The sequence below is a fragment of the Syngnathus typhle genome, linkage group LG7 (assembly GCF_033458585.1).
Source record: "Syngnathus typhle isolate RoL2023-S1 ecotype Sweden linkage group LG7, RoL_Styp_1.0, whole genome shotgun sequence".
In the NCBI taxonomy this organism is placed as follows: domain Eukaryota; kingdom Metazoa; phylum Chordata; class Actinopteri; order Syngnathiformes; family Syngnathidae; genus Syngnathus; species Syngnathus typhle.
This window is the reverse complement of record NC_083744.1, coordinates 15,769,438-15,797,002: the sequence shown is the minus strand read 5'-3', so window position 1 is coordinate 15,797,002 and position 27,565 is coordinate 15,769,438. Positions and strand designations below refer to the sequence as shown.

The window sequence follows — 27,565 nt, the reverse complement described above, 5'->3', positions numbered from 1 at the left end:
TTGAGTTGTTTCAGAAAGCTGAACGGTTTTAAATTTTGGAAAAAGGGTACATCTCATTTTCTATATTATAATAATAATACTAATAATAATAGAAACTATATATATATATATATATATATATATATATATATATATATATATATATATATATATATATATATATATATATATATATATATATATATATATATATATATATATATATAAAATAAATAGATTAAATGAATATATTCTTATAATAAATATTTACATGATAAACCCAAACTATTACCTGTGGCCAATCATTTTTTTTCTATCTTTACACCAATATCACCCAAAAATGATCACAGTGAATTAAAGGAATACTTTCTTTCCATATTTCTTTTGTAATTCAATCTTTGACTGTCACTCTGATGATGGCCCGAAAGCAGATTACCATATGAAAGCCGACAAGCGGACGTGTGCAAAGACCAATATCGGGACATGTCCCACCTTCCACCCCTCGCCCTTCGTACTCACTCATCCGCCTGTCAGCCTGTCGGTTTGTTTGCTCAACCTAGCGGAACGGGGGTTGAGAAGGGGCCAGCTTCGCGGGAAGGGAAAAACGATTAACAAATTGTCCGCTCTTTGGCAGATGAACTGGAAGCGGAAGAGAGGAGTGTCCGTGGATTGGGGCGTGAATGATTCCGGGATTTTTTGCTATTCGACAAAGAGAAATAATGAAAAATCCTACAACAGCAACAGTTCTTGCCTCAACACACACACACACACACAGTTGGTGTGTCACTTAACGGGTCTATCAATGTCATTCCTCGGGCGGAGGCGCCAAACAAGACATCTGGGGCTGTGATTGCAGCTGTGACTGGGCCATGGCAGAAGACGCCAAAGTTGCTAACACCTTGGAGGGGTGAGGAACTGGAAGCCTTATTAGAACCTCGTGTCAGTCCCGATGGCAGACATGCCGATTGAGATGCAGGGAGAACTGAAGAGAAGAGGAGACAAAGGGAGGTCTAGCACCAGCTGGCAGAATGACCTTGGCCCTCTGGCTGCTGTAGTGCGCAGTCCATCGTGGCTGTCGGTCTGGATCATCTCTGCTGGAGACAGCAAAGAGCCCCGAGGATCACCATGTGGACAAATGAGGATGCAAAGGTCTTGTCCTGTGTGGGAATGCCCATGGAACGATGTCCTGAGTTGATCTTGAAGTTAAATAAACGCCTTAAATTGGAGAACAAAAACTACTCAAATGTGAAGATCAGGTTTTTGCCTAACTGAATCTTGAGGCCAAATACAGGTCAGACCTAAAGACCAGTTTATAGTCTGTTAGAGACCATCTGGCTCTACTTCTATCTGCCACTCCCAAAGGTCATAAGGTGAATGAGAAGAATCAAGCACCGCCGATACTGCCGGACGGTCGTTTTCCAGCATTCATTGGCAATCAGGGTGACAATCTGGCTTGATGACTGGTGATCAGCTGGACCGTCAAAGTCTTAGCTGCATCATATCAACTTGATTGTATTCTACAGCATTGTCCTCACGCATTTTCTGCAGAGTCAGCAAAACCAAGCGAACGCAAACTGCCTGAGCATTGATGATAAAAGCGTAAAGACTCGGTGGGCAGCTACCGGGACATTGATTACCTTTCATTAGTTCCCAATGCAATGGCCCATTTTCTTTCTTGTGACTTTGGAACAGTCCCGGTTGGACTTGATGAGTTCCTGATCAATCGAGGGTGTTCCGAAGGGACTTTATCTGTTCGGTATTTTATTTCCGATGGAGTGAATTCTATCCAGCTCTGCGGCTAGGCCAGACTAGAGTGACCGAGGAGAAGGATGCTGTGCGCCCCAATGACCCGCCCTGCTAAATAAGAGGCTGCTGCGGTGTTGCGGCCGCTTCTAATTGCTACCAAACACATTACAGCGAGAGGGTGGGGTGGGGGGCAGGCCTACTGCCAAGGCCCCAAGTGGCGGGTGGTGGTCTGACTAACGTTGCCACTCCTGCTGCCTCATCAATTTTTCTGGACGTAATTGCAGGGTGTCAGGGGAAGAGAGTCTGTAAATATGACAAAGAAATGTCACGGCCCTCAGTGAACCGGATAAGACTTGAGGAAGGGATGTCTCTTTAGATCAACGCAAACAAAGACAGCTGCTGGACTCTGGATAGAGGTAAGGCGGGAGGGAAACGATGGAGGGAGGGAGGAAAAAGCATTCTGATGACAGACACACTTTGGAAATCACATCAGCGCCATACCGAGTACATTAAGAGCACTGAGTCCGCGCGGACTTCAGCCAACTGAAGTATTTATGTTTTATCTGACTGTACGATTTGCTGGCGATCAGGTCTGGACACGGCAGCTTGACCCAAAACCCACTTGGACAGATCACCAGCAACCCCTTTTACAACTTCATACAGGAAGGCCAGAACCGATTCGAACCTCAGAACTAGCAAGGCGGATGTTCTAACCACTAGTCCACAGTGCTGCCCAATCAATTTTAGAGTTCCTCAATGTACCTGTCTGTTCCTTTCATCCATGATCCTGGTGATCTGTATCTTCTTCCGCCCCATGGCTCTTTGTCCTTTTTCCCGTCTCTCTGACACTTCACCGACAATATTGGACGATCGAAGACGCACATACACACACACACATACGCGCACACTCACACACACACACACTTCACGTCCAACGCTCTCCTAGCACATTTTGCAAGTCCTTTCTTCTGGTATGCACACTTTCGCTGGTCTCCACGCACCATATGCTCTTCAGCAGTCACCCGGCACAATCTAGGAAAAAAAAACAAAAAGAGACGAGTGAGCAAGAGAGAGAGAGAGAGAGAGACGGAACATAGTTAACATGACACTCGGTAATGTCTCCTTAGGCACTTCAAAGTACAAATGTCTTCTGTTCTCAATGTCATCCCGAGTATGAAACCCACATGTCCGGGGCCTTAGCCCCCCTCATGTGTGCTACAGATGAAGTCAATGAAAGACAGCCAGTGACAGCGGGGGAAACATTTGTAAACGGCTACATTGCCATTTTTAAGAAAGAAAAAGCAACATCAACAAACAAGTCAGCGGCTAAAAGATGCCAATTAGTATTATCATCACAGGACTTCCAACCGTCTTTCGTTCGGGGTTGTTTATGATTTAATATCAGGAGCTAGCTAGCTAACGCGCGCTTGTGCTAGCATCTACCACAAGACCATTTTCGGTGTTAGTCACATTTCCTTTAAATTTTGGATTAACAGCAGGAGAGTATGTTTTTCTTCAAGTGTTTAAGCCCGTCCACAGAAAGCATTTATGCTCCGCTTGCAAACGCAGCGCGGTGACATTATATTGACCTTCCCCAAGCTGACCATGATGCCAACTTTGCTCTTAAGATGATTAAGACAGCGCCCAGTCCCAGGTCGACAAGTCTCCTGGGCTGCAAAGGAGATCACGGGGTGGAACTATATGAATATATCAATATATATTTTCATATGAAGGTGTAAACTGGCCAACGTTGCCTTGGGAAAATCCATGTCGGTCTGTCCCGAATAGAAGAATTATCGCCCCTGTCCTGGAGGAACATTAATCACATATTGCGAGCTGATAAAATTGTCGACATTCAGCCTTTGGGGCGCAAATGTAGAAAGGTTAACAACTGCGTCGATTAGATGCAGTTAGTAGTTGTGAAGCAAGCAAGCCGGAGGCAGAATTGGCAGTGTCAATAAAAATGCGCATTTTCCGGTGGCACGCGGTCATTACAGTTTACAGATGAGCTGAAATTACCATGTCTGGCTTTCTGGATCGGGCAAAGAGATCACCCAGAGCAAATGTCATGAAAATGTGCGAGCTTGATGTTGATCTCGTACCTATTAAATCGAATTACGATCAAAGACTCAAAGCTTTATCAGGACATTAAGTCTGTTTTGGTAGTGCTAATTTGATAAAAATACATTCAATCAATAATGTTATCTTTCACCAATTACAATGTTTTTTTTCCTCATAATTTAAATCAATCAATGTTGACGTTTTTTCCATACATAATCCTATTAAATAAAAACAAATGCGAGAGTGAACGAGAAAAAAAATAATCAATTAATCGATATACTAAATTTACTGAACACTTGTTCATGGCAATGATGTTAAATGGACCAAAGAGAGGATTCAGGTTCTGTGCCCAAGAGCCACCCTTAGCTTTGAGCTAAGTTTTTTTCCTAGCGTGTGCAATAAATTGAGAGTGTTGCACACCTGCTGTCTGAATTCCTTCTCAGCTTGTCATTTCACATCGGTGTAAGAGAAATGTCATGGCAGCGTCCATTATGCCTCCAGTCTTGAGCTGTCCCGCTGTGACAGCCGAGATAATGATGTGCACGTGCTTGCATACTCCGTTTGCAGTTACGGCTATTCTCGCATTTGCCGAGATTTCCTTGATCGGCCACCGGGGGATAATGATTGGTCAATGAAGGGCATCTTGCATTTAATTTAAAAGATTTAATTGCGGAAAAAAAACAACCCAGGCTAAACCTAGCCTGAAAAGTGACAGTTTTGAGTCGGGTATTTTTATTTATTTTTTTACGAGTGCCAAACAGTACTGCTTGGTGGGAACGGGGGGTCTACAAGCAGCAGATTTCTCCCCCAAAAATGTGTACGGAGGTGTGTGTGGGTGCAGTCTGAAGCCGTTCCTGCGAGAGGAAATCATAAGAAGTGTAGCCAGCGAGCCCGGCTCGCGTTACAGTTGGGGGATTCCAACTGCTTATCCTCACAATCCAACGGCGGGCCTCGGGTAGACAAGATTCCACTTCCTGCCCGTCCACTTCCTGTTATTCTTCGGCACGTCTGCTTGTTCTCCGCAGTCAGAGGCAAAAATCTGGAGAGGCGGGAAGGGAGTGACCACCTCGGGGACACCCTTCCCATCTGAGCGCCGTTGTGATGATTAGTGTGAGACTAAACAACCACAGTGGGGTTCATCTCTGGTGGCTACGCTTCGTCGGCTTATTATGTTTACTGGAAGCTTCATTAAACAGGCTCGGTGACGTGCGCAAGCTTACAATTGGTTGCTGGAGACCTTTCCCTCCATTTTTTTTTTTTTACTTTCCAAAGCTCTCATCTGGTTGGTTACATAAGAATGAATCACAGATATGCATTGGGAACATGCTGGAAGATGAACTCTCCTCCCCTTACAAGCGTTCTCTGTGAGGGTGAGCAGGAGCCGATACCGCCCACACCTACCGGCAATTTGGAATCTTCCGTGAAAACCGACGTTTGAGTTGCTCATCTCGGACAATTTAGTCTTTGTGAATCGTGAGCCCCCCCACACAGACAGTTGTTGGGGAGCGGAGGCAAGCAAGCCCTTTCACGCCACACACCGAACCCCCCCCCCCCTCCCGTTTTGTGCACTTATCTCACTCTCCAGTGGTGAAAAATCAGGATTGTGGCCCCTGCAGCATCACTAGTGTTAACGTCTCCTGATGATAATCTGGTGGAGGGGGCTGATCCCTCCACAACAAACAACCGCTCCCCGTGTTTCTTTTCTGATGTGATTTCACTCCTGCGATGCGGTTACCACGGCAACTAATGAAACATAATAAACGCCATTACAAGAGCACAAAGAGGAAAGAATAAGTGATTAATTGAAAAATTTGGAGGGAGAGCTGGGCAATATGAGCTTTGTCACTTTCCAGAATTTGTGAAACACCCCGCAGTTATAAACAAGAGTTCATGGTATGTCTTTAAATTTAAATACAATTTTAAAAAGTATCTAAAACACTTCCAGGACGGAAAACTTGAAAGTGATAAAAGGTCACGGCGTATCTCCCTCGCTTTACTCGATAAAGTAATATGTATCCGCCCCACAGTCGGATCGAGCCGAAAAGAAAAATCAATCAAACGGCGTATAAAAATTTATAGTTGAAAAGGAGAGTGTGACCTAAACCGGCGCGCACGACCAAACGGCGGCCGAGCAGACAGACAGCGAGTGAGTGGTTAATCTGCCACCATGACGACGACGATGGCGGCGGCGGCTCGGCCCAAGTCTCCGATGACCTAGCTGTAATCCCTCACTGAATCAATGCAAGTTCAAACAATCCTTCATGCTGCTCGCACCTAGCGCAAGCCAGACGGGAAGCTACTTATCACCTAGCAAATGACATCAAAAAGAAGCCAAAGCCTCACAGGACGTGAGACAAAATGGTTCACCGAATGACACCGCTGTCTTAAAAAAAAAAAAAAAAACCTGCAGATCATGTCCCAAAAAAAAAAACAACTAAAAACGATGACGGCGAATAACAACCAAATAGGACATAGTACGCTGACAGTGCGAGCGTGCAGACATCTCCATCTCACTCCAGCGCTACTGTCAGGGGAAGAGAGGACTATGCAAGGTGACTTTGACCGAGTGCCCTGGGGTTTCATGAGAAGACGACACCACATTAATTTCATGTCTCTTTTGTAACTGACTTAGTACCACGGAGCAGCGTATTGGGCAAAAAAAAAAAAAAAAATGAAACTGACACGGAAGGTAAAGGGATGCTGAGGAAGGTTATCATGAATAAGGACAATAATCATATTTTAAAAATTATTTCTCAGACAATTAATTTAAAAAATATATATGAAAAAATTATATATTTAACAATATTTATTCCAGGCAAAAAAACTAAATTAATTTGTCCCATAGCAGTATTTAACTTTATCTCGGTGTGAAAATCCTCAAAAAAAAAAAAATGGCGGATTGTTTTTTGGGGGGTAAATGTCACTAAATCAAAAATAAAACAAACCTCATTACCTAAATCCATGAGATTTAACTAAAGTGTCAATACAACAACAAAATTTGTACTTTGCAAATATCTCAATAACAATCAGAGCACAAGCAGCGTATTCATAGTCATCTTAATCCGGGGCTAAAATTAATTTAGAACCTTATTATTTCATTATTTGATTTCATTGTTTGTTCCAGTCACTTACCCCTCCCGACATTCCATATTAAGAAAGACAAATTACATTTGCCTCAAACTTTTCCGACACACTTCCCCCGGTGTCTGCTAACAGGGGTTTCAAGAAATCGAGACTCCGAGTCGGATGTGGAAAAGATGGCTCGACGACGTTAACGTGAGGGAAGGTGGCAGAGGGGAAACGAGACGAAAGAAAGGCAGCATCCCGCACCCGTGCCATCCTACCTCAGCGCGAGTGTGTGCGTGCGCGTGTGTGTGGCGGTGTGGTAATATAATTACTGCTGGGACACTTCTATTCCCAATGATCCATTTGCGTCAGTCAGGTTCTCGTGGCCCCGGCCGATGAATGCGTTCTCAGTTTCTCAAGGATAAAGAGATGACCCTCTCCTAACGGTGGGATCCATTTCATGTGGAAGAAGCTCGTCTCCTTCTCGAGGTAAATCCCTGGATGGAAACTTTTTCGCCAACTACAGAACCACGACGTCTTTGATGCCGAGCTTCGGTGATGATTTATGGCTCATTAAAAATGAATGCAAATGAGAAGTCAGACGCACGTCGGGCGCGGCTTGTAGCGTTTCCACCGCTTGGCCCACTTTCTGCCTCTTTTTCAGCAACGCACAAAGCCAAGCGTCTGGGTTTTCTTCCAAACAAACGCTGGATCATCTCCAATCACTAAGTCACAGATCAACATGAAAAATCTTCAGTCTATCCCGATGACCACATGGGCCGTCTGTCGAAAAGGATCATCGTGATTTTTCATGTTGGTTCCGCAAATCCATTCAAAGACGTCAAACAGAAGTTATCCGATGCGTCCCGGGTACTCGGGGAAATGAGAATCACTTCATTAATGCGACGATAGAATCAATCGACAATTAATCGTGCGAGTGAATATCTCAATTTACTGGTTATCAATAGCGTTTAGCATTTCTGCGTCATAGTTCTGACATTCAGGGTCTGTGTATGTTGATTAGAATTCATTCCAAGACTAAAATCTGCGTGTCAATTTGTCATGATACGTCTTGAGCTTGTTAACCGACCCGAGCGTGTGTATTAAGTTTGCCACTTGAGCCTCTTAGCTAGCATTCCTTGTTTGTCATGCCATGTCCAGTCAATGTAATTGACAGAAGCTCATCACCCAAATCACGTTAACAACATGGGAATGTCCGTTTTAACAAGTTCATGTCTTAACATGGTAGACCAGAAATAAACGGGATGTAAATACAGTACAGGGAAACTGATATCAAAATTTCAAGGTGACATAATGCGGTTTTATCAGGCCGGAATAAAAATCTGGATTAACAATGGCCACCACGTCCCTGCCTGTACATGAATTCCTGAATACCGTAATTTTCGGACTATAAGTCGCACCAGCCATAAAATGCCCAAAAAAGTGGAAAAAAAAACATATATATGTATATAAGTCGCTCCTGAGTATAAGTCGCCCCCCCCACCCAAACTATGAAAAAAAAACGCGATTTATAGTCCGAGAATTACGGTAATATGTCGTGGACTAAAGTTTTAGGACCCACATCTAAAGGAATGTGAGGTAGACATGATACTAATTTTATTTGTTTACAGTTTTCGGCCATCATTAACAGCAAACAAAAAAAGGTCGGTTCCCGCTCATCACTTTTTAGTGATATGCAAGTCGGCCATGTCTGTCTATCATCGGACGGACGTCCCCATTGGGGAAAGGAGGATAATGCCAACGCCGCCATAGGGAGCGACGATGCCCGACGCTCCGAGGCAAGAAGCCCGCGAGCGAGCTGTGCTACAGCGGCCTTTTGATGTTGCGCGCACGCTGCAACTCCCAAAATGGTAAACAGCGATGATGAACTGAGATCTTCCTCCGGGAGGGAATCCGCGGCGTAAGGATATTAGAGGGATGTCATGCATAATGCGTCTCAGCAAACTCCACGCCGTTTACGCCGATCTCATCAAGATTAGAGTCCGATTGGAGAGATTTGCGACTTTCGCATTGCTTGATAAGCAATGGGCCCCCCCCCAAAAAAATAGACAACAGTTCAGAGAGAGTCGCTGTACTCTTTCAGTGCTTTTTTTTTTTTGCATGGTTGTCAAGGAAATAAAACGATAGTTCTAAATATTTGATTTTTTTCTTCCCATTTTTATCCTCCACTTGATGCCTCTTTCAACGTGGCGTTGCATAAAAGCTTTATGCAATCCGGCCGACCAGGTTGGTCCACCGTGAGTCATATCGACGCTGAACTTGGACCAGCTCAACCGGCAGTGATGTTTCATTTTCTAGAAAATAAGTGCAGCTGATTTTTTGGGGGGAGGATGTAAGTGGCGCTGTTCACACAGGGGTCAGTTGAGTCAACCCTCAAATGGACCACTGGTAAAGTTTTGGATATGAAATCTTGGTTTCCAATCCTCTGTTGTTTTTTTGCACTTGTGTTATTTTAAGGGATCACACTTTTTCCTAACAACTTCTACAACTGACATCTAAGAGGTTTTTTTTTTATCTTGATATAATTGTGTGGGAAATTCCCACATTCTATTTTCAGTTCTTCCTTGCTTACATCACGCAGATGAACCCGTTTTTTAAACGAGAGAACAATAATTCCAAGGCGGCGCTGACTCTGATCTAACATCTGTAGATAGAATAGCTGTTCGACTACGGGAGCCAAAGAGTTTTTCTTGCAGCCCCCCTCCCTACACACACATACACACACACACACACAAATCAGATGATGCTATCTCACTATCACATGAACACTGTGTCCAAACACCATGATAAAGAAAGATGGAGTGAGACAGAAGGAGCCAGAGAGAGAGAGAAAGAGCGAAAGAGAGAAAGTTAGAGAGAGAGAGAGCGAGAGAGAGAGAGAGAGAAAAAGACACAGAGAGAGATGGAGCGTGAGAGAGAGAGAGAGAGAGAAAGACAGAGAGAGATGGAGTGTGAGAGAAAAAGACAGAGAGAGAAAAAGACAGAGAAAGACACAGAGAAAGATAGAGCGAGAGAGAGAGAGCGAGAGACAAAGAGAGAGAGAGCAAGCGAGAGAGAGAGAGAGCGAGAGAGAGCGAGAGAGAGCGAGAGACCCCCACAGGCCCTGCTGCTTGCCTTACTAGCAATCTTCTCTGCCAAGCTGTTTCCTGGTCAACTCTAATCTGCGGCCCATGAACAAATAACTACTTGATACCCCCCTTAAAAAAAAAAAAAACGACCCTAAAGGGGAGGTTCTCGACATACCACTAAAAGCAGCTCCAAGCATCTCCCCGAATTTCTGCATACATTTCAAATTTCCAAGCAGACGGCTTGGACACTCTTCTCCGCGTGCAAGCCAAAAGGACGCCCGCCATCTGATGAGATGGCGGGGCCACCGATGGCTCGCTGGCGAAGAACCCGACACCATTATCACCTCGACGGGCAATCAGCGGGCAGACTCCACACCTCGCAACAGAATCACGATCCCCTGTGAGACGCGCAGAGAAGAGCAACAACGCAAGCATCCAATCAGAGCCCGAATTGCTCTCTCTGAACCACGGAAGAGTCTTCAACTTATGGACTGTGGGTCGGATCCGGGGCCGTTCGACTGGAGTGCGTGCGTGATTGCGGGGGCGTCGCTTCCCTTTCGCTGTCGTAATGCTTGATGTGTTTTGCTGAATAAGGCCGCGACTCGGCTTACCTCCCGCCGCCTAAAGCTGTCTTGGTTCACAAGGTTCCTCAAACAGATGAAAAAACAAGGATGCCGGGGGTCCTTTCCTGTGGGCCTTTGCACAGCTACCGGATCGGACTAGCAAACGAACAATCGGTTTGTGTGTCTACTGTTAGAAAAATGTGAAATATTGCTTTCCTGTGACTGAAATAGGGCATCAAGTTTTTTGTTTTTTTCTTTCTTTAATCGTATCGCTAGTTCTGTCCAACGTGACCACAATAACAAAAGACGTACTTGGAATTGGACAAGTGCTTCTTTTCTACGGACAATGCCATCAAAATAGGCTAACTCGCTCAGAACTTGAGAACTTTATAGAAACCATTTTCCACGCTCATAATCCAATTGTTTATCTGCATCAGGAATTTAATACATAGGACTATATGAGTCATCATGGGAATCTTTTGATCTCGTAAATTAGATTGTAATATATTCCTTTGATTTACTGTATGGTTTTTTTTTCTTTCTTCCGAGTCTCATTTAAATTCTGATAAAATGCAACTCAGCAAACACGTCTTGCCCGAGAGTTACTTTCAATGACAGTCACCACTTTTTATGACTGATGTGAAACCTTACGGGCCACAAACGTTTCGGCCTTGCTGGTTTTGAGTGAACCCACATACTCTTGCAAGTGATGCAGAGTGTGATTGTGCGGTTCTTCCTGCACACCCCAGAAAGCCAAAATGAGTGGAGGTGACATCTCACAAAGGTGCTAAATGACTTTGCAAAAGTCATCACCTCACACATACATAAGTTTCCACCACAAGTCAAAACAGAGAAGGTAACTATGAGCAAAGAAGGACTTAGACAACCATTCCAAGCAAACGCCGAAGTCCGGTCCAAACCTCGTGTCAGGGGAAAAAAAAAAAAAATGACAAGCTCGGCCGAGCCTTGAGCTGCTTTGCCCTGCTCAGCAACACGCGTGCTGAGTGAGACGAAGCCAAGGGCTCACCAACAGGTCTCGATCCATAGCAGGATAGTTGAAAGGTCGCCGCTTGCCGTCTTGCTATACAAACAGGGCCTCATTCACTCACGTCAAGCGATTTTTTTTGCACAAACAGAAAAGTGGGGGGAATTGAAGACTTACTGTGAAGCTAGCAAAGCTTTTAGTGCTAGCATGACAGCACACATGGTGACCCATTTAGCACAAAACCCAAATTGTAAATTATGAATATGTTCATATGGATTATTGTTTATCATCAAGCGGCAGGAATGGTTCTATATGATGATTATTGTGAGGGATTTTTTTGGCAGGGGGGGGCGATGGCGTCCGGTAAACGGCATTGTAAAACATTATCTGCCAGGCTCAAGATTCTGCATGTGACCTCCAGGTCTCACAGTAGAACGCTGAAATCTCCATATTGATGATGGCGCGCCAATAAACAATGACTCATGTTACCAAATGCTTTCTCAGTCAAATGGGAGGGGCGGGGGGTCATTCACTGAGCAACCTTTCCTGATAGTAAAAATGATTTTGATTCAAAAGAAGAAAAAAAAAAAGCTGAGGAAAAAAAAAATATTAACACGTCAATACTGTGGAACTTTTTTTTTTCCTTCAATTGACCAAGTCAAGATTTAATTTAAAGTATGAACAAGTTTGCTGTTGGACTACAATGACAACAATAAAAAATATTTCTTTTTCAATCTCCAGTGCCCTTGCACTTCTTACCCAGAGAGAAAAACAGGGGAGAAGGTCTTTTATGGGAGTGTTAAAACCACGTTTTCTCTTTCTGACAACCGGCTTTAATTGCAGATCCGACGCGCCCACGCACTCCACATTTGCGGTGGAAGAAGAACGCTGAAGCGTCGAGATTAAAGTGGGGACTGAGTGCGGGGAGAGGACGCTGCAGCTGCCCTCTTCCTCGCACATCCTCTATCTCCCTTTCGATTAGGAACTCGAGGAAAAACGCTGACGACTTCCAAATGCACCTTACTAGAGACCTATGGGATTTTCATAAACTGTCCAAAAAAAAAAAAAGAACATTTACATGATGGAAACATTACAGGTCACTGAGGTTAAACCAACACGCACAAGTCAGACGCGGACGACAGCTCAATCAGACGCACGAACACAGCTCGTAAATTGTTCAAATGCTTCTTGTCCGCAAATTACGCATGGAAGATCACGTGACGCGGATTATGAGCAACATTATCGCCGAGGCCCGAGGCGACGCGCGGGCCTTAATGACTGCAGATTGGAGGCTGCTTCGCTTGCTTTGCCATCATAATGGAGCGGCAAACAGCCGCTAGCTGCTGCGCCGTAACGGGCCATCGTGACCAAAGACAAATACCAGACGACGACGATAGCGTCGCACGACTCGAGCTGGGAATTGGAAATTCAATACAGTTGAGCTAAGCTTGGAGTTGGACCAAGACTTCCAATGAGAAGTTTGCATAGCTCAAGAGTGAGCAGATGAGCTAGCAAGACTTCTAGCAAACAAAAGTCCCAAAATGCATTCTTTGTGGAAAAAAAAAAGGATCTCATATTACTTCTTACAATACACCCTCAAACCTAAATTCCACTAAAAAGCAGCCAGATCGTCCTGACTTTCCAAAATAAATTAATAATAACTTCAGTCTGGCAGCATTTTGACTTCAAGTGCTCAGAGTTGGCAGCGAATCTCTTAGCGAGTATAAACAACAACGAGATCAACAAGACCAGAAGCGTAAACCACCCAGGACGTCAACTTTGAATGAACAATGAATGCTGTCAGGTTTTCACCTGGCTACGTGACAAAAAACAAAAACAATAGCAAGCGTGCCACTATGGCAAGAAAAAAGCAGGTGCTGGAAACTCCGATCATCAAAAGTGGGCACATTTAAGGTTTGAGGTTTGAACTGTCAACTTTTTTTCTTATCATGATGCACACCAAGTGGTTTTGACTGTCAAAGTGTAAAAGTTAAACCATAGCAAGCAAAATGGAAGTAATGACTAGTTTTACTGAGTTAAGAAGAAAGATGTGCCTTTTTTTTTTTTACATCTACAAAGGAAAAAACAAAAACCTAAGCAGGAGTGCAAATCATGCATGCACAAAGGTGATCAGCATTGTTTAGACATGCTGTACAAAACGCTCAAAAATCTAGTGGGGGGGGGGGGGGGGGAATCACAATAGACTAGTTAGACTAGTTTTGGAAGAGTAATAGTGAATATTAAGTTTTCTCTTGTCTAAATAACAAGAATGCATGCCCATTGTGCATGGAGAAAAAAAAACAGGTGCTGCCATGGTGATTGGCACGGTGAATAAGACATTGATCATCAAAGACTGGGCAAACTTTAGCCAAACGGACTCAAATGTCCACTTTAATCAGGTTAAAGGGGAAGAACTGTCAACTTTTCTCTCGTTTTAGGAGCAAATGACAGGTAGAATTGTGACGTCCTACTACCGCGCAAGTAAACCGTTTGCAGCAGTAAAACAGCCGTTTGACAATTTTGTCAGTGAAAAGAAATGATATATTTTTTTTTTTACATGTTCCAATCTCGACGAACCACTGTACTGTACTGTACTGTACTGTACGCCTCCCTCTGGCGTTACCAACTCGCCCTCGTCAGCCACGGCTGCCTTGCAACAACAAATGTTTCTATTTGCGATCACTCACCTTTTTCGTCCCGGGTCGGGTTTGTTGAGGACACTATCGGCGGATCCGCTGGACAAAACGTTCACTGAACACACTGAACACGCTGGGCTGCTATTTTCGGGGGTGTTGAGAAGGAGGAGGGGGAAGCTGACAAACTCAGAAAAAGCCAGTCTGCCTCTTGACAGCAGGGCACCGCCCCCTCGTTACACGTCATCGCTCCTCGCCCACGCCCACTTAAGTCACTAGCTTTCTTTTGCGCACGCGCATAACATCAATCAGTTGTTTTGACAAAAGTTGGTAGCAGATCATCAACTAATAGTGTTTTTATCCTAAAATATAATTAAGGGACACAATAGGGACTAGAATAAACAGAAAAACGCTCTTTGACGTCACATCGCCAAGACAACAGCGGTAGTTGTGAAGGGCGTGCGCAGCGACCAATCGTGGTACGCAGCGCCTCAACCGAGTGACCAATCGGAGAAGAAAAGAGGCGGGATCGGGTCACGTGTAAAGGGCCAAAAGGGGAGGCGCGGCCGTGCCTTTGGAACATGACAGCATGTTTGTTGATCATGTAAAAATGGGGAGAGGAAAGCAGGTGTCATGCTTGTCAGACATGATCCGTGCACTTAAAGGGACTTTTTTCGCCTATTCTTGAGCAAAATAAAAATGTTGATTGTGGGGCTGGGTGGAAGGAAAGAATGAAGTGAGAGAAGGAGAAAGAAATGGTGGTCGAAAGAATGAAGGTTGAATAAATAAACAAAAGAGGGGGGGGGGAATGGGAAGGATGAAGGAACATTATTCTTTCATGGTAGTTGTGGGAAGCAAGAAAGAACAAATACCTGTAATTCCTAACTAGCCCTTTACAACAATATTTTGGTCGCAACAGATGTCATACAATAAAACATTGTAGCACTAATCTGGTTAGTATGAGCCCCTCCGTGATTGTTCAGCGTAACACTAACCCATCTTAACATCATGAGACTGAATCATGCCGGTCATGGGACATGATAGACACATTCTTGATTAATTCAAGTTCAAATTCAATATCATGAGATACGGACAAAAAAACTCAGTCAAACATGAATGTACTTGTTGGCCCGCTTGTGTAAACACAATTAATAACTTGGCAAAGTCCAACGAGTGTAATCAAGAGAGCAGCTTAAAATCAGCAAGATAGTTGCATTGAGTTTGGCAGCAAAAAAAAAAAAAATGAAGAAATGTGGTTCGCACATGGTCTGAGTATCAGATAACACTAGAGGAGAGTCAGGGTGAAAACAGTTGGAAACAAGCAGCGGACAAGCGTTTGAGACTAACTGGCCATGTCTGCATTGTTGTGCTCTTGGCTTTTGGCCACGCCGGCCATCCAGGTTAAATGAGAGTGTGCTTTATGGCCAGCGCGGGGCGAAGCGAGGCAGACTGGCTCTTCCTGCAATTTTTCTTCATCTCCTTTTGCTTTGCTGTGCAAACTCAAGCTGTACAAGGACAATATTATGGCAAGCTGAAATTCCATGTGTCAGGTATTAGGAGCACAGCGAGTACACAGTATTAGGTTGCTTGTGTCAATTAAAAGGCTCCAAAAACTACAACCCGGGCTTCGGTTGGAGGTGTCTTATCGACTTTTGAAATCAAAATCACATTTTTACGCTGACATTATTGACATACCGATGGTACATGGATCCATCAACACAGAGTCATGAGGGAGGAGAAAAAGGACCTTGGCTTGAACCCCATCGTGGACATGGATTTGTCGGCCATGCATCTGCGGACTAGTCTCAAGTGTCAATCATGATTCAAGACAAAATACCGTATGTACAAAATGACTTTTTTTTTACCAGCATTCCAACAAGTGGCGTGGAGCTTTCCAAATAACTTTTTGTTCCAGCACAGTCATGACATGACAGCTGGCATTTCCAACACTGCGCCACACCACAAATAGACCCAGACACTCTTTCTCCCCCCAATTAAAAAAAAAAAAAAAAGCTCAAATCACACGTCTCAAGCCGAGAGCTTGATTAGGCTGCGCAAGTCTGGTTTGATCTGCAACAACAGCGAAGGAGAAACATTGGAGTCCCACCACTTCGTTAGCTGTGCCATTCTGAGGAGACCCTCGACGCCCCTGCCAACCTTTTTCCTCATTTACCACTGTCAACATAACATTTACCTTTCATTACACGCCTCAAATTAATCACTAATTGGTTTGATCAAATAAAAGCTTTTTTTTTATTTAAGCTCAATCTGTTGGCATCATTAAACGTGATGTACAGTAATGACACAAGTTTTAAAACGGATTTATAAAGAGCGAAAACAGCCCAGTTCCAGGAACAACACATAAAGTCTCTCCAAATTCAAAAATGTTTCCACGTGATCCAGTTGAGATCACACTCCATAAATAAGTTGCCTCTCACAGTCCGCATATCCTCCCGATTGCCGTTGTAATTAAAACGTAACAGACGGCCCGCTGACAGCCCGCAGAATAACACGCAACTGCAAGGCAATGACAGTATGACATCTGAATGGTGATCATTATACTGGCAACCAAGGATTGGCAAAAAAATTAAAAATATCCACCATGATTCTATCACTTGTCATTTGATACTTTGGTTTTATTTTATTTTTATTTCTTTAATTATTATATTTAATACTTTGATTTAATTTAATTTCTTTTAGGTTTAATCACTTAATTGTTATTTTAATACTGTACCATTGATTTATTTTGTCTTTCTTGAATTTTATGATCTCACATTAAGTGAAATACTGCTGCCTGGATAAAATTTGAATGTAGGCCGTAGCTCAGCAGTATGTTGTCCTTTTACGGACCATAAACAAATTAAACTGACAGTTGCAGTCAATAAATTAGCCTGGTTTGACGAGGCAGTCGTGTCTGGCACTTGGCACTCCGAAGATGGAACAATTTCTTTCCGAGTCACCCTTCCACAATTTGTCCCCTTTAAGATTCAGGACTGATGTTGTAATGAGAGGTTCATTGTTGTCAAGTTTTACCGACAAGAATCTTGTTTATCTCTCACATGGCAAACAACTTTGACTTCTTCCCGAGGCAGCCAACATCAGGATTGGAAAGGTCTTTGTGATAATATCTCCTGGGAACACAAGTCTCAGGAGTGTCTTGATATATTCATCTCTGTGTTTTCATCTGGCTCCTTGAATGCTTATCAAGTGTGAGCTGCAGAATCCCAAACACGGGACTTACTTTCCCCGGCAAAAATCTGGATAATAAGAAGACAATCTTTAATTATCTGCAGTGTTCACGTGAGCCTGTAGCTCCATTTATAAAAATGAATCTCTATTGTACTGAACTCATTAAAAATTGAACAAGGTCAGGAACGAAGCTGCGCTCGCCATTATTCATTTGATCCCTAATTTCAACTCCTTTTTTTAATTAATCACCTCAAATGACAAGTTGCTCCGTGATATTAGCAAATTCCGTCTTCATCCCAAAGTGACTGCAAAAAGACCCCGCGGGGGGCATAAAGTCCCATGGTTCCGTTTAATTAAAAGGACAAGCAACATTTATTGAAAAGAACTCCATTTCAGGCAATCGTACATGACCATTGCCTAATTTTTCTATACATCTGATGACATGATTGCATCACGGGTTGATGATGAAGTTCAACAGGCAGCAGGTAGCATCTCTGTTAATCCTCCATGTTGAAAAAATATACATATACAAACACGAGGGCCGAGCACAGAGAGAAAATGCCCCGAAGGAACATGTGGGCGGACCTCGTTTCTGCCTTTCCGTGACATTTTATCCATTTCTCCACATCAAGCTAAAGCTGTGCCGTGTAACGTATTTTGTCAGACCATAGCGCAAGAAAGCCAATTACGTCCCGCTTTTCACTCGCAACATTTTAAGTGTTCCGCAGTCTTGAAATTTTAAACAGGCTATCAGATTCGGTATAAACTTGCCGGAGACTTCATTAGGCACAAATGGTAATAAAACGCCTCTCGGGATGATGAGAAAGCAATTCCTAACTACTCCAAGCTGAGATCTGAAAGAAACCTCCAGTCTGCTTGGATTTTGAAAATTTGCATCATAAAATATTTATTAAGTGTAGAGGCAATGTTAAAAGCCGGCCCCGCAACGAACAACCCCAAGGCACGCAGCAGAACTTGGTCACGTCATGCAAAGTGTCAAAATTCTACCGCCAAATACAACAGCAAATATATTTATGTTCAATAAATCAACACCAGAAGTTAACCAGTTCAAATGACTAAATACTGTATATTTTAATATAACAAAGCAACTTAAAAAATGCTAGCTTAATGCTAACACATAACAGAAAACACTATTGACTAGCTAACGTTAGCATATGGTGACAATGTCATTTGACATCATTTTACCAGATAGAATGACTCAATACTGTATTCTCACACAGTTTGTTCAAAATGAAGCAACTTCAAGATTGCTAATGCTAGCTTAAAGCTGACAACGGAAAAACCTACTGACTGGCTAACAGATAGCATCAACGGCTGATAACCATTTCAGCGACAGAGCAACACTTTAAAAAGTTGTCACACAAATACGGTATTCCCTCACAATTCCCGTCCCTAAAAAAACGTAGACTCAAAGCATTGCAAGTCGGCATTGTAGCTAATTCCAAGCGTACGCCGCCGCTATCCACACTCCAATTCACAGGAGATCATTTGCTATTCGTGTTTTACAAACGTGCTTGAGGAAAAAAAATCCCTAAATCTTGTCTGGCAAAGTCATACAAGCATGTCATCCGGCATGAAAAGGCAGCGGGCGTGTTGGGGGAAAGAGGGGCTTTGTCTCCTGAATTGCCGCCGTCAGCTTCTTTTGTGGCGGACTTTGTCTCGACAGTATCCTGCTGGTTCCACAAAGGTAAACAGAGGATTCACTCAGAAGGGGGCAATCGCACTTTTGCCGACAACAGGTAATACATTTGCATGTCAGGCCTGCGCGTCGCAGATTACGAGCCGCTTTGTTGAGGGTGATTTATGGCTGCGCACGGCTGTGAGGGGTTTGATGGCTGGTGCGCGGGGGCAGCGAGCAGGTGGGGCGCCGGGTTTGGCGAGTGTCAGATTTGTCGAGGAGGGAGACCGATCTGTAGCTGAATGCAACGTGCGCTTCCGTCATCAATCACACAGACGAGTCAAGAGTGTTTTGTCTTTTACGACGCTCCAAACGTGGAAGGATCAAGCTCCCGGATATCTTTTCAAATATTTGCAACAAAGAAAGACATGAACCGAATCTCCTTGAGTTTTTTTCCCAAGCTGATTCGGGCATCATGACGTTTAGATACAACGGCTAATTTGAGTCGGTGAGTTATACAACCGAGACGTTCGATTCCATAGAGTGTCCTGAAGATTCACTAACTTGGCTGAGTGAACGAACAGAATCAGAAACAGCAGTTATTTTACCGGTTCTTTTATCACCAACAAATTATTTCGGTTTCATTACCTGACATGTTTCGGCTATCACTGAGAGTCTCGCCGTCCATTGTCCCAGTGAGCCGAAACAACTAACTTCCCAAAAAACACGTCAGACTCATATGATTCACTTGAATCGGTGGACTAAATAAACTGAATAGGCTCACGGGAAATACTGCTTTGTTATTTTTCGATGACTCAGGTCCGCAGAAACATTATGGTTGATTCGGTTTTGTTTGTTCACTGACTCAATTTAGTGACTCGAGTCAGTGTCTGAATCTAGGAGATGTTTATGGTTTTATTTCACAAGACTACTATTGTTTTATCGCTTAGGCTGAGGATGATATAATCAAATCTGGAGGAACTCGGGTGACCTGAATAGCCTGACAGTGTGTGCTTTATCTCCAACAAGTGTACAACAAGCCATTTCAAATCAATGTGTTTTATTCTCAGCTTTTGATTTCATTGAGGAAATCAACATTTTTCATGGCACAATCTTCATAACGAAACGTCTGCATATCATAAACACCCGAAAATAGCTCTTGGTGGTCAGGAAGTGGGAATAACGGCCTATCAAAAAAAAAAAAAAAAATGGAAGCCACGTCCAAAAAGGCATACCTTTAGCACAGGGTGGGTTACATAAAGTGTCTAACTGTTTAACATTTATTACATTCGCCGCACACCATTGCGGTTTGTTTGTCTCTACGCGCTGGGCAAACAGCACTAATGTGTGCCTGGGCAAATATTTGTGGCACTCTATCAAATTCAGCTGACAAATTGGGCATATCACAGAGGCCAAATAAGGTCGGGTTTGTGAAATAACAGAGTCGTTGGGCCCTCCCACCGTTCCGGATACAAATCGGCCGAGCACACGTGGAGCGCTTTGAGGATTTTGCGACACACATCGGCTTTTGCAGTAGTGTGGCTTATTAAAAGCTGGAACAAAATCTGGCTTTCACCGCCTTGCTTTCCTTAGTGGCCACTTTGAGACCAAGCTCCCTGCAGGAACTCCACACGACCTGACTAAACACCTCGTCCCCCACCACCCCACCCCACCCCTTCTACATGAGATGAAAGCCTTGTACAGATGTTCCATAGATGAAGCCAAATGGAGCTAATATGACAGCACGGTATAAATCACAGCAGAATGTCTCGAAAAGTGATTTGCTGATTTTGTTCTTCGCTCCTCATCTGTACTGAAAGGCGAAGGGATGTCAAGATTTGCAGCACTTTCACCAAATTCAAGTATAAATGACCAGCGAGTGTCTTAAAAGAGAGAAAATGTGTTTGTGTTGTGGTCTGTTCACACACACTAGAAAAGAGTTGATCATATCATGCTGGGAATTTCCCTCCATTTCCTCACACTCTTGACCTCCTACACTATTGTGTGTGAAAGAAGGAGGAGGTCCCAAGCCCGACGTGGTTTGTACAGCTTGATCGGGTTGACAGATCAGCTCAAGTGGACCGCCGAATAGTTCTATTGTTCCGCTTGCAGCCACTGGGCAACTCCTCGCCATTGTCCGACCCGAGCGAAATGTGATACGGAGGGATCGACCGACGCTTGCCTGTATCCCGGTGGAACATTCAAGCGTGTAAAAGATGCGAGTTAGGTTACAGTTCCGATTGTTTATCATGTTTTTCCCCCAGTAAAGAAAATAATCAATACAGCTGGTTGAACGTGGTAAAGATTTTGCATATTGTGGCAGTCAAAGCTTTTTTTTTTTCTCCACACTTCTGTCCATCAGAATTTTCCCATCTCAATTCGATTCACTAAGTCTGCACACACAAAAAGAAACTTGCAAACGAGCCTGCGAAAATACTACAGTTCACCTTGGAGGGAACGGAACGCCATAACACAACAGCTTGCGTACATCAAAGTGAGACCTGAGCAAGCCCAAGATGGCTTCTTGGGTGTGCGTCGCAGAGGAATACTCTTTTTTGATGATTAAAGCGTTCAACACAGTAAGCAGACTAATGACTCCATTGGGTTGTGGGAGAACTCAGGAGAGAAGGCCTCCCTGTGGAGAATACTCACTGAAACGATGGCGTCTGAAATATACAAATGCTTTCATCGCAACGGTGTCTGTTTAGATCAGCGCCGTGCACAAGTGCAGGTGGAAGAGAAAGAGAGAAAGAGAGAGGATGGAAAATGACAAAAGAACATCGAGCATCCCGAGATAATATCTGCCGCTACACAGAGGAAAGTTAAATGACCGTGAAATCAGAATTTGACCAGATCCTGGAGAAATTTGCCTGTCCTACATAAGATATCAGAGGTAGGCAAAATATGGACTACGGGCCACAAATGACCAGGTCCATTCTTGAAAACGGCCCACCTAACAATTATAAACATTGGTGAATGCATTTCTTTTTAACTGTTGCCTAAACTAATTAGGTAATTAATTCTACATAAAATACAAAGGTAAATTTAAAAAAAAAATCAATGCATATTTATTTATTTATTTATTTATTTATTTATTTAAATATTTTTTTGTTTATTTATTTATTTATTTAAATATTTATTTATTTATTTGGGATCAAGTACTGCTGGTATATGTTATAAATATTTTTTGCACCAGTTTCCCCTGAAGGCTACTCACAACAGTTTTATTTTTGTTTTTTTTTGCATACAGTCCAAAGTCAAATGTTTCTCAGGCAGATAAATGGACACCAGCGGATCCCTCGTGAGAGGTGACAGGGTGATGAATGGCTGAGTTGTCTCCAGGACAGAGTGCAAGAATTATTGTCAGTCTCTATAGGAGGAAGGATTAATAACCACAACCTCGTGACACCGGGTAATCATGGAAGATTAAGGGAGGGGGTGTCCTCAAGCACGGGAGGTGCAAAGTTTGACCTTTAGTTAGATAAACAATGATGAACGCCCAGTATGCCTAATTGTAAGCATGTACTATGTAGAATAACGAAATGTTTTATCCTAAGAAAACAAGCTTCCTAAATGGAACCCAGAGGAGAGTTACAAATGAGTCATAAAAGCACGAATGAAAAAATCTCAAAGACTAGTGTGTAAACAGGAAGTCGGCCATATTGGTTTGAAGCAGCCATTTTAGGTCAAATCCAGGGTTTGCTGGTATTAGCAAAATTGAGCCCCAATCAGATGGTGTCAAAGTTTGTTTTTTTTCTAATTGCTTTTTTTCCACCATCAGCAGCAAAATGTGTTTCCATTTAAAACATTTGCTTATCTGTCATCCATTATATGTTTTTCATTTTAAGTCAAGAGCAACTTTCAACATTTTTGACACGTTATTGCACTGTGGTGACCGAGAAGGTCCTTGAGATTGTTGGACTCCTTTCTGTTGGAAGTTCCTGTGTTCAACAAGGCGAAGGTGGCCTCCCACTCTCCAGAGATTGCTCATTTTCATTGTTTGCTGCCAAGTAGAAGGCATACATTGTTTTGGCGTGGCATGTTTTGATGCCGCAAAGCATTTGCTAGCTGCCTCGTTGTCGCTCTGACGCGACACAATGAACGAAAACGTGTTTTGTATTAAAAGACACGGGATCTTGGAGATTTATTTCTAGTCAAAGGAAACTTTTTTAACGATTAGCACGGAGATCCAGTCAAGATTTTTGGTAACTGCGGCCCCAGCTGCGACTGGCTCAGACATATTACAAAAATGTCCTATTACTGCATGTTGCCTCAGGTGGAAGGAATCCAAAGACATACATTGCATCTCATTTGAATAGTTTAATCGGTGACGACGGTAAAATCTGTTTGAAGGCCGTATGATTTTTTTATCTTATGTTTTCACTGATGTAACAAAATTTGTCTGACAAAAGTACTCAGATCTTGTACAGTAAGATTAAAAAAAAAAATCTACCGTATTTTCCGCACTATAAGGCGCACTGGATTATAAGGCACACCTTCAATGAATGGCCCATTTTAAAATTTTGTCCATATATAAAGCTGCACCAGATTATAAAGCGCATAGAATAAATAACTCAAACGTTAATGCAATCACAATATAGTAACACTCGAAATAGTGAAAACAACAATATATCAATAAATCAACCGTTAATATCACACAACACACAAAATGAACACGTAAAGCTTACTTTAATAAATTAGTCCTCATCCACGAATCCATATATAAGGCGCACCAGATTATAAAGCGCACTGTCGGCGTTTGAGAAAATCGAAGGTTTTTAGGTGCGCCTTGTAGTGCAGAAAATACGGTACTCATCTACAGTTCTCAAATATTGTTACCACGGCACATCAGCAACAATCAGCACAACGCTTCATCCTTTTCGACAAAGGAATTCATATCATGCGCAACAAATTTGTCAACGCAGACTCACTTTGCAATCCAGCGGGGATGACAACATAAACAATAGTGCAGATAGTTGTTCAAAGCGGCCGCACGCTGCTTTTGTTGGGATTAGTGAACTAATCTCCAAGCTCACAGAGCTCTCTGTAGGCACACCTCAGAGTGTGCATGAGCAAATAGAATTTTTCCGAGATCGACTGAGGAGGGAAAATCTATGTCGATGTGGTCTGGATGGACAGAAGGCCTCCAGAGGTGGCGGCAGATGAGGCTTCGTTTTATATCTTCAGGTGATGCCTTGGACTTTGCGCCTTCATCTTCATCTCGTGTTTTCAATCAGAGGGGAGCATAAATTATTGTCAGAAGTAATCCCAGTTGTCCACTATGGGCCTGCTTCGAGGTCCCAGCCTGTCCCGGTCTATCAAGTCACCGCTTTCTGCCATCGCTGATAGCAGTCACGCTGCAGGTCAGTCCGAGTCGGGGGCCTTCTGAGACATTTGTAATGACGTCATACTGAAACTCTAAAAATCATATTTAAAGTGTGTTTTACAATAGGCGGAACACACCAAATGTTGTCATTATTATTTTACATACCGAACTGTGACCCCTTGTTGTGGGTCGTACGTTCAGCAAGGTTAGTATGCTGCCCCCTATTGGTTTAGAAGTTCAAGTTACCAATGAGACGGTTGTTTTGAATTCTTTTGGCTTACGCCACCAAAAAAAAAGTCTTCTGAAACTGCACTAATATTGTTCCTATTGTCTTCAATGGCGTAGTTGTTGGCCGAAAGTGAACATTGCGTGTTTAGACCTCGCTATCTGTAACTTTGTAATCGGTGGTAAAAAAAAAAAAAAAAGAGTGGGCGAGTTGTTAACCACTGAATATTCAAATTTACAAGAACAATCGCTCATATTTGGTGCGGTGTTGGAAAGCCACACAAATGGCAGACGGTGAGCGGCGGTCAGCATAGCGGGCTTCCCTTCTTTTCTCCTCCTGTCCGCAAAATCTTCATCCGGCTCCTTCTGGCAAGTTGCCCAGGAAATCGTGGCAGGTTTTTTTCCACGCCGGCGCTGTTATTTTACTGTGAAAAGTCCCAGCACGCGACGGCGCACCCACCTCTGGCAAGACACTGCTGTCAGAGCCGATCATTGGGAGAGCGGCTGTCCCTTTCAATTAGCCTCGTCTGTCTAAGAACAGCGGCCCGGTGAAGGAACAGCCAGGAGAGCAGGTGGGAGGCGAAGGAAAAGTAAGCCAGACGAGGAACCCAAACGCCCAGCACTAAGGCCCTCTGCATCGGTAACGGCCCTCGCCATGACACATCACTGTCGGCTCCATGGAAACGTGGCCATTCGGAACCGTCGCCGCACAAATCAGGCAAATCATCGAAAAAAAACAAAATCTTCCTCCCCTCATGAAGAATGAGCCAAGTCCCACGCTTAAAAGGAGCCACTTAAGAACAGCGACAATTTATACGGGGGGTAGTTCAAGTGACAAATGAAAGGTGGCTGGAAGCGACACTCGAGGGGCTTGAAGTGGCACACAGGGAGAAAAAGAGAAAAGAAAAAAAACAGAAAGAAAGAAAGGGTGGCAACCGTGCCCCCAGGTTGTTTATTTCGAATGCCACATTCAGGTGGGATTTGCAGAGACGCACCTTAGCTGACATCTTTCTCTCAGTGGAAAGAGCCCGAGGTAGAAGATGGTAAACATGGGCAGCTGTAGAACAAGCGGGGAAGTCCCCGAGGCGCTCGGACTGCCATTTTCTATGGACCAACTATGGAGTATATTGATAACACACATATTTGGAATCTAATCCAATCTATGCTGCTTGTCCTCGTTTAATTTCTGGACCTGGATTTGCCACCTCTGATGGTTCTAACAGTGGAATGATTACCGTATTTTCCGCAATATAAGGCGCACCGGATTGTAAGGCGCATCATCGATGAATTTTAAAACTTAGTCCATATATAAAGACGCAGCAGATTATAAGGCGCACTGTCGGCTTTTGAGAAGATTGGAGGTTCTTAGGTGCGCCTTATAGTGCGGAAAATACGGTACTAAGGGGCTAGGTCTCTTGCCAAGATAAGCACAGAAAATCTTTGTGTACCAAAACTCTGCCAGACACCCCTCATCCCACATCTGTGACCTAACAGAAGGTTCTTCTCTATCAATGGACATAAATGACCAGAGAAGGTCCAAATAGTTCTAGTAGAAAGTATTGGCAGAACATTATGAGCTACAGAAATTGCCAAGCATTCACATAATAGCATGGACTGCTACAAGGACGGTTTTAGGTAGAGGATGACCTCCTTCGCTTTTTCATTTTTGTTTCACCTACATGTATTATACAAGTCGAAACTCATAAGCTTTTCTTTTCCCCAACAGTTGAAAAGATTTTGTTCAACCGAGCCAATAAAAAAACGGCAACTGCAGCAGACCTGGAAAACTCATCACATTTAAACTTGAAGAAAAAATACTTTACCACGAGACTATAACATCCTAAGAAATATAAAGTCTTTCCCTATGCGACTCGGTTGTGGCTTGCAAGTTTTAATTCACCTCCAGTTCAAACTTCCTAACATGGTCTCATCGGAAACGTATCTTCAGTGACTGTTGATGACACGCTCAACTAGAAATATATAATGCTATGGCTAATGCTTTTACTTTTCAGTATTTACAATGGAATGGCTTCAGTGTACTTTAAAGTAATGCCAGACACTGACGTCCAGCTGCTTTTTTTATATCTTGTGTCCCATATGCATCCGGTTGTGTCCATATGTAAGTGAGGATACCACTCTGGCTTTGTTCTCTTAGCGTTCACAAAAGAGTGTTTTGACACTTAATATTCTTTTCACTTGCTTTCATCCTGAGTCGGACGCATGTGCCACTGCGGCTTGCCTGGCTTTGAAAAAGAAAAAAAAAAAGGGTTGATTTAGATAAGTGTCTGTAATCCAGCTGTTTTTTTAGTTTTTATTTGGCAACACATTTTTATTAGAAATGGGAGATTTTAAAACACACCACGAGGATACGTATGCATTTAAAAAAAAAAATGCAAATCTCTCAAGATAATTTTGCTCTTTTTGAGTATACTGCTTTTTCAAATTGAGCAAAAGGGAGTTGAACCTTCTTCTTACTTCCTAAAGTTGACGCGAGAGGTTAATTGAAGACTACCAACTCCACTCGAGATGGACCCCGATGGTCAACTTTATTGTCAGTCGAGACAAACAGCTCCCGGGAGCGCCCCAGATCTGACAGAGCGGCCCCGCCACTCCATCAGTCACGTCATCGGAAGTCAAAGGAGGACTATGCTCCCAGTTCGCGGTCACGCCAACCGTGAGACGCAAGCTGTTCCTCTCCAGGTGCTCATTAATGCACGTGTCCTTGATAGCTCCGCCGTACAGCAAAACAAAGACAAACACAAGGCGGCCATGTTCTAATTACCCCAAACGGACAAGTTGTACATTTTAATCATTTATTTAACACTTTTTTTAAATTATTTTTGTCGTCACAAATTCAGTATTTGTGTATGCAAAGATGGTTGAAACCTTTCAAGTGGAGGACATCGGGGACAGTCGATACAGGCGCGCTTGCACTCCAGCGCGAGTAATTCATCAAGATTCCTCAACAATTAGCATAGGAGCCTAATTACCACATGAAAACGATCCGCCGAGCTTTTCTGTCTCTCCTCCGACTTCTAATGCTTGAAAATGATCACCCAATCCT

At 43.3% G+C, this 27,565-nt stretch overlaps 1 protein-coding gene across 3 annotated transcripts in view; it reads right to left on the bottom strand.

The window, feature by feature from the left end:
• Positions 1-14,336, bottom strand: part of mef2aa (myocyte enhancer factor 2aa) — a 34,445-nt gene extending 20,109 nt beyond the window's left edge. For all 3 annotated transcript variants that reach the window (XM_061282073.1, XM_061282075.1, XM_061282074.1), the window contains exons 1-2: positions 14,177-14,336; positions 2,488-2,757 (exon numbers count right to left, since the gene is read on the bottom strand). In XM_061282073.1, coding sequence (XP_061138057.1) covers positions 2,488-2,541 — 54 coding nt within the window. In that variant the 5' untranslated portion in view covers positions 2,542-2,757; positions 14,177-14,336. The remainder of the gene's footprint in view (positions 1-2,487; positions 2,758-14,176) is intronic.
• Between the last annotated feature and the right edge of the window lie 13,229 nt (positions 14,337-27,565).